Genomic DNA, 12,890 nt, shown 5'->3' with positions numbered 1-12,890 from the left:
TAATTTATAATTTACAGTTTGATGATTTAAAGTCTCACACAACCCGTCAAAAGGGGCGGGGCCGGCTGCTTCCAAGTAGAGCACATTTCATTTATAATGATGTAAATCCAAGCCCATCATGGATTCACGATCTGAATCCTGGGTTGTGTGAAATCCCAGAAATCAACCTTAGACAAAGTGAATCTGTGAACTAAGGTGTAGGTCTGTTAGGTTAATTGTGCTGATCCTCGGGTTGGGGGATTTGTGTTTGTACTGGAGCGCAAAATTCAAACCAATGGAAGATGGACAACAAAAGTTCAAAGCCATCAGGTGCTCAGGTTAGAAAAAAGAGAAAAGATGCAGGTAAGCAGACGTGTGATTGGATAATGGCAGCTCATCCTGAACCAATCAGACTAAACTCCAAACAATACATTATGTTACAGATTTTAATATTAACTAGAAAGCGAAAATTTCTGAAGAAATTTTAAGTGTGCCTATGCCGCCGCTAATCAGTATAGTTTGCCATTCAAACGGCTACAGAGAGCAAAACTCAGCAGAGCAGCCATTCTCCACCATGAACTATGATAAAACCAAACACCGCTCGCGCCTCACAGATGACAGCTTACGGTTTTGTATAAAGATGAGGTGACTTCGTACAGCCCCGATTTGTAGACGCTGTGCGCAGAGGTTCATAAGCAGACCCGACAATGTTTGCATGAACACACTTTGAAGCATTACGTTATGGACCACTTTTCACACATAGTTGCTGTACCCACACAGCTGGCTGTAGCTTTTCATCTCACAGCCCGACACATACAAAAAAGCAAAAAGCAAAGAGAGAGCACAGACTTTACACCTGAGAGGCGTGATTGCAGATGCCCCTGAGGTGGGTCCACCTCCCCTGCAGCGGCACTGCAGACCACGCCCTGCCACACACATCAAACACGTAAAATAAATATTTATGCACTTTTGCATTCACTTTTTGTTACTTTTACACAGTGTTCTGAATGATTAACAATGGTCTACAGCAGGGGTGTCAAACTCAAATACACAGTGGGCCAAAATTCAAAACTGGAACAAAGTCGCGGGCTAACATTAATATTTATTGAAAAAAAAAATCTTCCCCCAGATATAAGAATGAATCTTTTCTTATGGACTCAAACATGTTTTGCTGGAAAACTGAATATGGAACAAGCAAAGCTTAATACTAAACAATATATATATTAGCTGTATAATACCAGTAGGCCAGCTCTAATAGTAATTTGGTATGGCTTCGCAGGCCAAATGTAATTAGGCTGCGGGCCAAATTTGGCCCACGGGCCAGAGTTTGACACCTATGGTCTACAGCCAATCTTGTGTATTATTTTACAAACTTTGGTTGTAAGATTCAGATAACTATTTAATAAAAGCTAAATATTTTATATGAGAGTAAGAAAGAAAAGTATATCTTTGTGTCCCCCTCTCCCTGTTAATGCCCTACCTGGCCCCAGGTAGTTCAATTCAACCAGGCGTTCAATTTGTGGCTCGGACCGTGCTATGATGTTTCTTCGGGCTACGAAGTGAGTATCCAACCTCCTTTTAACGGTCTCATAATCGCTTGCCTCTTCGGGAGTCAGGTGCAGGGATACCAATATTTCCTCTGCCTCCTCGCCCATAGTGTAGATAAGGGCGTTCACTTGATTTTCGTCCGCTTGCGGGGTGACTTGAAACTGACTCATGACGTCTCTTTTCGCGCAGCTCCTCTCTGGCCGACCTTTAACCTGGCACCGACGCCGAAACCTTACACTTATGCCCAACTAACGTTTCCAGTTGTCTTCTGACACCATGTTCCGTTATTTGAGGTTATGGATGTTATTTGACTGGAGGCATAACTGACAGACACACGAGACGTGCCATTACTCCAATGAGTGTCCTGTATTATTTTTCATCCCCCCCCCACAACAACAACCCAGCCGAAACGTTCCTACCGTTTAACATTTAGCTGATACTACAAGTAACAGCGCCCACAGCTGTATAGAAACTCCGTCATGCTAGCTAGCACGCAGTACGAGTTATCGTTAGCCACCACCCGTCGATCGGCGGCGAGCGATCGTGGTTGAAAGGAGAGACGCCTTACTGAAAAGGTGTTTTTTAGCGAAGGGTTGCTAGCCGGCGGCTAGCTAGCCGGCTAGCAGCAACATCGTGAGAAATCTCTTGCTAATATGGGATGTTTTGACAAAACGAGCAGATATTTAACGTTTACACACCTACATTCTCACCTGAAAATATCTTAAAAGTTTACTTTGTGACCTAGAAACACGAATAAGAGGAATATATTAAACCAAGTGGCAGCCGCCATTGTTTGACTCTGGAATATGGAGTTTGCAAAGTTTCAAAGTATCCAAATACGGGGACATACCACTAGAGTGAGCCAACACACCACAAATTAAGTGAGTGAGCAAACACACCACAAAGTAAGTAAAGTTTCACTTTCGTTCATTCCCATTCATTTGAATGGGCAAAAACTTGCATTAAAATATTCATATTTAAAAAACTATAGAAGTAATAAACACCAAAAGTCATAGCACACCATTCCTGATCCAGCCGCACAAAATGATATAACATATATGAAGCTTGTGTCAAAACTGTGGGATGAGTTATGCGCGGAAATTTCAGGCTGAAAAAGGAAAATAATAATAATAACTAGAAAGCGAAAATTTCTGAAGAAATTTTAAGTGTGCCTATGCTACTGCCAATGAGTGTAGTTTGCTTTTAATGTGGTGCAATAAGTGCAGGTTGCCATTTATAACAATAGGGGGGAGCAATATGCAACATGAGCATAGTTTGCTATTTATACCACAAGAGGGAGGGAAATTGAATACAGCTGATTTTCAAGTTAAAGAAAAGTAAGCTGTATTGTGATCTCTGCTATATGCAGTGCAGCATACAGAGATGAGAGAAAGATGCTCCAGTTACACCATTACAAAAGAAGTTAATCGATATAAAATAAATTATGTTTAAGTCTGAGGTGTTCAAGAGAAGTTACAATTTAGATTTTACAGTTTTGAGTCGTTTAAAGTGAACAGTTTAACAGATTGTAAACCAAAGTAAGTTTTCTTGGTAGAAAAAAAAAAGCCCATTAAGCGGTATTCAATTTGTATTTCAAAGGTATTTTAATGTGAAAAGGGAAAATTATGCAAATTATGAAATTTCCCCTTGTGGGACTAATAAAGGTATCTTATTGTATTCAAACTATATTTTGTACAAATACCATTTACAATAATGTATTCCATTTAAACATGATATTTAGATTGTGGTAAACAGCAAAGCAATATAAAATAAGGAAAAAGGAAACCATTCAAGTAACTTTATATTATGAACCGAAGAGTAAGGAAAAGTATAAATGAAAAGCATACAAGCATTAATGTATATAGATAAACCCAACAATCATATGACCCCCTATGAGCAAGCACTTTGGCGACAGTGGGAAGGAAAAACTCCCTTTTGACAGGAAGAAACCTCCGGCAGAACCAGGCTCAGGGAGGGGCAGCCATCTGCCGCGACCGGTTGGGGTGAGATGCAAACAAATCAAAAACTGTCCACAGAGCTACAGGGGGCACACTGGGATCGCAACAGCAGCCATAGAGGGAGACAGATTAGGATGTTCTTTCCAGTACTGAAGTAGGTCGCTTTTCTTATGTGTGCGTTTTTCTCTGAGAGGTAGGTCTCCACTTTAGTTTCTTCTCATGAGGCATTCACGGATACTTCTGGATAAGGGTCATTTGGAAGCAAGAGGTTGGCTGACTTTGCAAAAACAGCTAGAAAACAGATAAAAGCAAAACACAATTTAAAACAAAACAAGAGACATCACAAAGCGCAGGTTTCAGTTAGCGAACTGGCAAGTCATGATGATCTAATAAATATTTGCAAAAATAAATGTAACTTTAGAACTAAATTACCCAAAACTAAATTAAAAAGGAAGTAAAAGAGAGAAATTTGTTTAATACTGGTGTCTTTTGATTAAGTAAGTTGCCATGTGAGGTAAAACCACACGTGGCTGTAATTTGGTGGCCTGTATATAGTTCCAATCAAAGCGTATAGTTGGCTTAAATGGGTTTAATACTGGTGTCTTTTGATCACTTGACTGTATATAAACCTGTTGAACAAAAGGTGCATTTTAATTTCACTATACCTGCCCATCCTTGTAGCTGGTTTCTAGAAGAGTGGCACAGTTTCAACATCAGTGTAGAGCTTCTCCACTGCCTTCACTGGACAGAACACATCTGAGGAGTTATGAATGAATGGATGACTTAATGAATGGATGAGATTATAGTTTGTTTCAAACACTATCAATACCAAATGTTACAATATAAAGAAAGAAACAAAAAAAAATACAAATGACCTGTTATGGCAGGGATCCCATCAGGTGCAGTTGCAGTCTTTCTGTTCACGTTTCTGGTCAGCTCTTCAATGGATGACAGCACATCAGCAGTCTTATCTATGAGCTCCCACTGGTGAGCTGTCAGTGTTGCTGGTAGAGCGTGCTCAGTCGCAAAGACATGAAGATCACGTTTTTGTTGCAGTAGGCTTCGCACCACGTAGAGGCTGGTGTTCTGTTGTGTCTGCGTATAAGAGAACATGATTGACTTTATTTTTCAACAAATTCGGTTCAGAGTGTATAGGAATTAATAAAATAGAAGTACATTAAAGAACAAAGGGGATACAACAAAATTCTTGCTTTCATAATGCTAACATGTAACCATATGTCTTTAACATTTAATGGTAATGTAACTGTCCACTATAAATCCTTAATGGAGGAAGACGTTTTTTTAAATTTACCTTGCTGCCTGGAGGACATAAGGAGGTGGGTCTATTCTCCGTTACCAAGGACAACCTGGCTGGTGCTGTCTGCCAACCCAGGAAAAACAGTATATAATGTTAAGACATTAAGTGACCTGACACATTAATTTCACTCTAAAATGCAATGCATGGCATGAACTGGTATGCCAGTTGGGTAACAGATCGTTTTTCTAGTGGACGTGTGTCTGAAATCTGATGAGAGGTTATGTACAGTTAGTCAAAATTATAAAACCTACTAACAGATTTGAAACAGAATGGAATATTTGATACTGAACAGTAGTGGTTACTAAACTTACAGAGCAATAAAAAAGAAAATCCCTGCTGTTTGCATAATGCTGAGATGTAACCATGAATATGTCTATAACATGTAATTGTCTGTTGTAAATTCTTAATAGAGGAATATTTTTTGATATTTACCTTGATACCTGGGGAACATAAGGAGGTGGGTCTATCCTGTGTTTCCAAGGATAACCTTGCTGGTGCTATCTGCTAAAAGGGTATAGAAGACATTAAGTGACCTGACACATTCATTTCATTTAAATGCTCTGCATACCATGCACTGTTATGCCAGTTGTGTGACATTATAACAAACAATCCTAAACTGTATGGGTAGGTGTTCTTAACTGTCTCAAACGTGTTTCGAAAACTGTTCAACTGTCTGTGATCACTACTATATCTTCTTTACCTGGTCAGATGGAAAACTACTGACTGCCTCATCTTGGTTGTGGCCAGTGAGCATTGGGACAGCAGGATCGACCAGGTCAAGTGGTTTCCAGCGCTTCTTTTGTGCCTGGGATCTTTTATTTTTTCTCGGCATCTGGTAGAATGTCAGCAGAAAAACAGAATATTAATTGTTGGCATTTCAAGCATGTGATCAGACCCAGCTTTCATTTTAAGTCAAGCATAATAACCAGGTAGCTGCACTGGTAGCCAAAAGACTTTACAATGCAGTAAATCGACAAACAGTAAATGAATCAAAAATTCTGATGTATACCAGCAATTTTTTATTTTAACCCTCTGATACACAAGATAACTACAAGAACCAAAAAATAATAATAAATCTCTCTTTTCTTTAAATAGACATATTGATAGTGTCACTGCCCGGTCTTAAGGCTTTGTTAAGTAAAGTTCCATAACAGTTTGTATATTGTAATTGGGAAAGTGATTACCTTGAAAGTTGGGAGGCAGATTTGTTGACCACGACAACTACTCCATTTTGGTGTACAGTAATTGGGAAAGTAATTACCTTGCAAAGCTGGGAGGCAGTGTTGTTGCTGGGGCGCTGGTAGAATGCCAGCAGCAAGCAAACCCAGATGTTCACAGCTCCTACTTAACACCTTAAACTTTCCAAACAAATCTTACAAGAACATTTGGCAAAGTGATTGGCTTGCACACCTAGGAGACAGTCTTGTTGCCCACAACAGTTTTGTTATAGAGTAATTGGAAAATTGGGTACCTTGCAAGGCTTACAGGCAGTCTCGTAGCTGGGAGGCGGTCTTGTTGCTGGGGCTCTGGCAAAATGCCAGCAGCAAGCAGACCCAGATGGTCACAGCTCCTACTTAACACCTTAAACTTTGCAAACAAATCTCACAAGAACAATTAGCAAACTGATTGGCTTGTAGAGCTGAAATGTAGCCTTGTACTGTCTGGTTTGAATGTCCCACTGAGAGACAAAGAGGAACTTTACTGTTTGGAAGGGAGTAAAAACACTGTACCATCTAATCTTAAGTTTTAATTACAAACAACAGCTCTGGAATAAAATGGCATCCAGTGCTAAACACACCTATTTTCTAGATATCAGCTGAACACACACATAGAAAATATAAGGGGGGCACTTACCTTGGCTGAAGCAAGAGTTGAGGTGTTAAAGGCTGCTGTAGTTAACGCCTTATAAAAACAGAAAAAGAGGTGTGAAACGCGGCTACAACGAAGCTATTGTTGCAGACGCGGGGACAGTCGCCTCTTAAGTTTTAATTACAAACGATACCTCTGGAATAAAGTGACATCCAAGTGCTAACCACAGAATCATTTTGTAGATATCAGCGTCAAGACACAGAAAATCACTTTCAAAGGTGGAGGGGACGGAGACTCTTACCTTCGCTGAATTGCCGCTAACTAGCTTTAGCATCGTGATCAATGACCTGCATTGGCCTGCATTTGTATAGCGCTTTACTAGTCCATAGGACCCCAAAGCGCTCTACACTATATTCAGTCATTCACCCATTCACACACTGGCGATAGCAAGCTACATTGTAGCCACAGCTGGCCTGGGGCGCACTGACAGAGGCGAGACCACCGAGACAAAGGACGTGAAACGCGATCGCCAAGATACACATACAAAGAAAAAATCACTTCGCTTCTTAAAAGTTTTAATTACAAACGATACCTCTGGAATAAAGTGACATCCAAGTGCTAACCACACCATCATTTTGTAGATACCTCATTTGTAGATACCATCATTTTGTAGACCGCGGCTGAATACCCGCTAACTAGCTTTAGCATCGTGCCGAACAAAGAACTCGCCAAGAATCACAAAAAAAAAAGAAAATCACTTTCAAAGCTAAGTTTCAAACCAGAGAGGGAGGGAGATACGCTTAACTTAGCCGAATAGCCACTAACCACACAGCCATTTTGTCGATATCAGCGTCAAGAAAAAAATCACTTTCAAAGGTCAATTTCAAACGGAGGAGGGACGGACACGCTTACCTCAGCTAAATACCCGCTAACTAGCTTTAGCATCCAGCTTCACCACGAGACAAAGAAATCACCCAAACACGCATAAATTCCAATCCAGGCAGAGAGACATACGCATAAATAAATCACTTTCAAACCGGGAGACGCTTAATATCCACTAAATAGCTTTAGCATCGTGCCGAACATGACCACGACAGACAAAGAATCACCCAGTCACATGAAAAAAATCGCGATCGCCAAGATACACATACAAAGAAAAAATCACTTCGCTTCTTACAAGTTTTAATTACAAACGATACCTCTGGAATAAAGTGACATCCAAGTGCTAACCACACCATCATTTTGTAGATACCTCATTTGTAGATACCATCATTTTGTAGACCTCGGCTGAATACCCGCTAACTAGCTTTAGCATCGTGCCGAACATGACCACAACAAAGAATCACCCAGACACATTAAAAAATCACTTTCAAAGCTAAATTTCAAACCGGAGAGAGAGAGATACACTTACCTTGTCAAACCTTACACTGTTGTTCCGAATACTTCAGAAAATGACGTTCAAATGTCAATTTCAAAACGGAGGAGAGGTGGACAGATGCATGCGGGTCCAGCATACGCTACGGTGTCTTCTAAGGTCAATTTCAAACTGGAGGAGGGGCGGACTGACGCGCGCCGTTGATAGTGTCATCATTACGTTAATCCGAATAGGCCGCACCACTCCCGGCATACCACTAGAATAAAGGAATTATCGGCCCATATTAACGAAAAATAAGTCCAGTGTGAAACAGTCGCTTGGCGAGCGATCGGGTGGTTTAGCGAGTGTCAGCCTCTTAAGTTTAAGACAAGCCCGGCTGCTTTTTAAGCGACGCGGCTCTAGCTACCCAGCTAGCGTCAGTACACAGGAACTACTTCCGGTAGTTATACAAAATAAAAGCGTCCCCCATTATAATCCGCTATAATGCTCTTATTGTGAAGGGCAAGCGGGACGCCATACTTCCGCTGTGCGCGCCGTTGATATATACCTTGGCTTTACATTAATTGTGAGAAAACAAAACAAACAAATAACTCACCGTTGAGTCGATTGTGAGGTAGTGTAAAGACGAATGAATCGGCTGGGTTATTGCACGCTGTCAACTGGTCTGTAGTGTAGGATTTGTCGATATCTGACAAGTAGGCCAACCACAGGGACACAGCGGCCGCCTCGCATTACTCTCGACATACCACTAGAGTGAGCCAGCACACCACAAATGAAGTTTTCTTGTTCTCCATTCATTTCAATGGGAAAAAACTTGCATTAAAATATTCATATTTAAAAAACTATAGAAGTAATAAACACCAAAAGTCATAGCAACTCATTCCAGCTCCAGCCGCACACAATGATATATCATATGTGAACCTTGTCTCAAAACTGTGGGGCGAGTTAAGGTCCAAAATTTCAGGTGGAAAAAGAATAATAACTAGAAAAATTTGCATTTCCTGCGAAAATGCAGTGTGGATGCTTAAAGCTGAAGCTGTATGCAAAAAGTAGCTGAAAAAGCTGAAAAGTTGCAGAAATTGTAAAAACTTTGCAGAAGCAAAAGAACTTTGCTAAAATGGAATAACTTAGCAGAACTGCAATATCTTAGAGGAAACATAATACTTGGCAGAAATACAATAGCATAGCAGAATTTAGCAGAAATATTGTAACTTACCAGAAACATGATAACTTCTCAAAAATACAAGAATTTAGGAGAAATAGTATAAGATAACAGAAAGAATATATTTAGCCAAAAATACTTAAACATTACAGAAACACTATGATTTAGAAAAATAGTACAACAGAGCAGAAATATTGTGATTTACCAGAGACACTGTGATGAACTATGAATATTGTAATTTTAAATTAAGACTATGTTTTAGCACAAATATTATAATTTGGCAGAAATACTATAATTTAGCAGAAATACTATATTAAGCACAAATCCTATAAAAAGCAGAAATGGTATGATTAAGCATAAATACTACATTTAGTAGAAATACTTTGTTTTAGCACAAATCCCATAAAAAGCAGAAATACTGTACTATGATTTAGTAGAAAGACTATAATTAATCAGAAATACTAAATTTAGCAGAAATACTATATTAAGCACAAATCCTATGAAAAGCAGAAATAGTATGATTAAGCAGAAATACTACATTTAGCAGAAATAGTATATTAAGCACAAATCTTATAAAAAGCAGAAATACTATATTAAGCACAAATCCTATAAAAGCAGAAATAGTATATTAAGCACAAATCTTATAAAATAGCAGAAATAGCATGATTTAGCACAATAGTAATAAGTTAAACAGAAAAATTGGAAAAGCAAAATGGACAGCTGAAAAAATGCTGAACATGCTGAGGTTCCCTCAAATATACTTGTTAAATGACAAAAATCTGCAAAGAAATTTATGACAGCCACACAATTACAAATATGTACACATGAGGAAACACACATGCACAGAGAGACACACACACAAGATCCAATTCAGTCAACCAGTCTAAATATATTGAATTTGAATCTTACAATGAGATCATCCCATTAAAAGGCTTTCTCTCTCTCTCTCTCTCTCTCTGTCACACACACACACACACACACACACACACACACACACACACACACACACACACACACACACACACACAAACACACAGAGGGAGAGAGCTGCTGAATTTGAATCCACCAATCAGAGTGGCTGTGTACTTTTTCCCGCCAAAACAGGTGCTTCTGTTTACAAACGCAGCACAGAGAGACACAGGATTATTGCAGTCTATTTCTCATAGTGACGACTCCCCTCAAACAAATGACCATAATTTCCTAACTGTAGGGGCTAGAGCGGTCATTCTTACACCGTTTTGTTCAGAAGTGATTGGGGAATCTTCAAGTGTTGACAATTTATCATTAAAATATGAATTTTTAGAGATATATGACATGGATGACTTATTGACTTAGAAGCCACGAATTCCCCAATATGCAAATTTGAATGGCTGAGGCCACATATATGATTGGCTGGCTGGGAAGCCGTGCAGGCCCTGATTTGTGGATTTGAATTCCTCAGCCCTGATATGATTGGCTGGCTTAGAAGCCATGAAGGCCCCAATATGCAAATTTGAATGCCTCAGGACACATATATTATTGGCTGGGAAGCCGTGCAGGCCCTGATTTGAAAATTTGAATTTCTCAGTCCTCACAGAGGATTGGCTGCCTGGGGACCTGGCAGAAATATATAGAAATACTATGATTAAGCATAAATACTACATTTAGTAGAAATACTATGTTTTAGCACAAATACTATAAAAAGCAGAAATACTATAATTTAGCAGAAATACTATATTAAGCACAAATCCTATAAAAAGCAGAAATACTATATTAGGTACAAATCCTATAAAAAGCAGAAATACTATATAGGCACAAATCCTATAAAAAGCAGAAATACTATATTAGGCACAAATAGTATAAAAAGCAGAAATACTATAATTTAGCAGAAATACTATGTTAGGCACAAATCCTATAAAAAGAATAAATACTATAATTTAGCAGAAATACTATATTAGGCACAAATCTTATGAAAAGCAGAAATAGTATGATTTAGCAGAAATACTGTATTTAGCACAAGTACCGAAAAGTACCAGAAATACTATGATTTAGCAGAATAGTAATAACTTACAAAATTACAAATATGGAGGCATATTGAAACACAAATGCACAGAGGGACACACAAACACAGGCTCTAATCCAGTCAACCAGTCTAACTATATTCAATTTAAATCCTACAATGACATGCTGCCAAATAAGGGTAGGGTTCTCTCTCTCCCACTAAACACACACACACACACACACACACACACACACACACACACACACACACACACACACACACACAGGGAGAGAGAAGTAAGTTTCTAGGTCAGCCTGGGAGCTGCTGAATTTGAATCCACCAATCAGAGTGGCTGTGTACTTTTTCTCGCCAAAACAGGTGCTTCTGTTTACACACGCAGCACAGAGAGACACAGGATTATTGCAGTCTATTTCTCATAGTGACGACTCCCCTCAAACAAATGACCATAATTTCCTAACTGTAGGGGCTAGAGCGGTCATTCTTACACCGTTTTGTTCAGAAGAGATGGGGGAATCTTCCAGTGTTTACAATTTATCATTAAAATATGAATTTTTAGAGATATATGACATGGATGACTTATTGACTTAGAAGCCACGAATTCCCCAATATGCAAATTTGAATGGCTGAGGCCACATATATGATTGGCTGGCTGGGAAGCCGTGCAGGCCCTGATTTGTGGATTTGAATTCCTCAGCCCTGATATGATTGGCTGGCTTAGAAGCCATGAAGGCCCCAATATGCAAATTTGAATGCCTCAGGACACATATATGATTGGCTGGGAAGCCGTGCAGGCCCTGATTTGAAAATTTGAATTTCTCAGTCCTCACAGAGGATTGGCTGCCTGGGGACCTGGCAGAAATATATAGAAATACTATGATTAAGCATAAATACTACATTTAGTAGAAATACTATGTTTTAGCACAAATACTATAAAAAGCAGAAATACTATAATTTAGCAGAAATACTATATTAAGCACAAATCCTATAAAAAGCAGAAATACTATATTAGGTACAAATCCTATAAAAAGCAGAAATACTATATTAGGCACAAATCCTATAAAAAGCAGAAATACTATATTAGGCATAAATAGTATAAAAAGCAGAAATACTATAATTTAGCAGAAATACTATGTTAGGCACAAATCCTATAAAAAGAATAAATACTATAATTTAGCAGAAATACTATATTAGGCACAAATCTTATGAAAAGCAGAAATAGTATGATTTAGCAGAAATACTGTATTTAGCACAAGTACCGAAAAGTACCAGAAATACTATGATTTAGCAGAATAGTAATAACTTACAAAATTACAAATATGGAGGCATATTGAAACACAAATGCACAGAGGGACACACAAACACAGGCTCTAATCCAGTCAACCAGTCTAACTATATTCAATTTAAATCCTACAATGACATGCTGCCAAATAAGGGCAGGGTCCTCTCTCTCCCACTAAACACACACACACACACACACACACACACACACACACACACACACACACACACACACACACACACACACACACACAGAGGGAGAGAGCTGCTGAATTTAAATCCACCAATCAGAGTGGCTGTTTACGTTTTCCCGCCAAAACAGGTGCATCTTTTTACACACGCAGCACAGAGAGGCACAGGATTATTGCAGCCTATTTCTCATAGTGAGGACTCCCCTCAAACAAATGACCATAATTTCCTAACCGTAGGGGCTAGAGCGGTCATTCTTACACCGTTTTGTT

At 39.0% G+C, this 12,890-nt stretch overlaps 1 protein-coding gene across 1 annotated transcript; it reads right to left on the bottom strand.

The window, feature by feature from the left end:
- Window positions 1-3,422: 3,422 nt before the first annotated feature.
- LOC146577269 (uncharacterized) lies at window positions 3,423-5,726 on the bottom strand. The gene is made up of 6 exons (XM_085269413.1): window positions 5,504-5,726; window positions 5,236-5,307; window positions 4,798-4,866; window positions 4,361-4,580; window positions 4,151-4,241; window positions 3,423-3,776 (listed from the first exon to the last, which is right to left on the bottom strand). Exons 1-5 carry the CDS (start codon window positions 5,633-5,635, stop codon window positions 4,174-4,176), a joined length of 561 nt encoding a protein of 186 aa, XP_085125539.1. The 5' UTR covers window positions 5,636-5,726; the 3' UTR covers window positions 3,423-3,776; window positions 4,151-4,173.
- Window positions 5,727-12,890: the final 7,164 nt, after the last annotated feature.

The sequence above is a fragment of the Mchenga conophoros genome, linkage group LG3 (genome assembly GCF_057382185.1).
Source record: "Mchenga conophoros isolate Kocher_MC1m ecotype Shallow Benthic linkage group LG3, M_conophoros_male_GT1.1, whole genome shotgun sequence".
In the NCBI taxonomy this organism is placed as follows: Eukaryota; Metazoa; Chordata; class Actinopteri; order Cichliformes; family Cichlidae; genus Mchenga; species Mchenga conophoros.
Note: the sequence above shows the minus strand (reverse complement) of the source record. Positions and strands in the feature narration are given on the sequence as shown.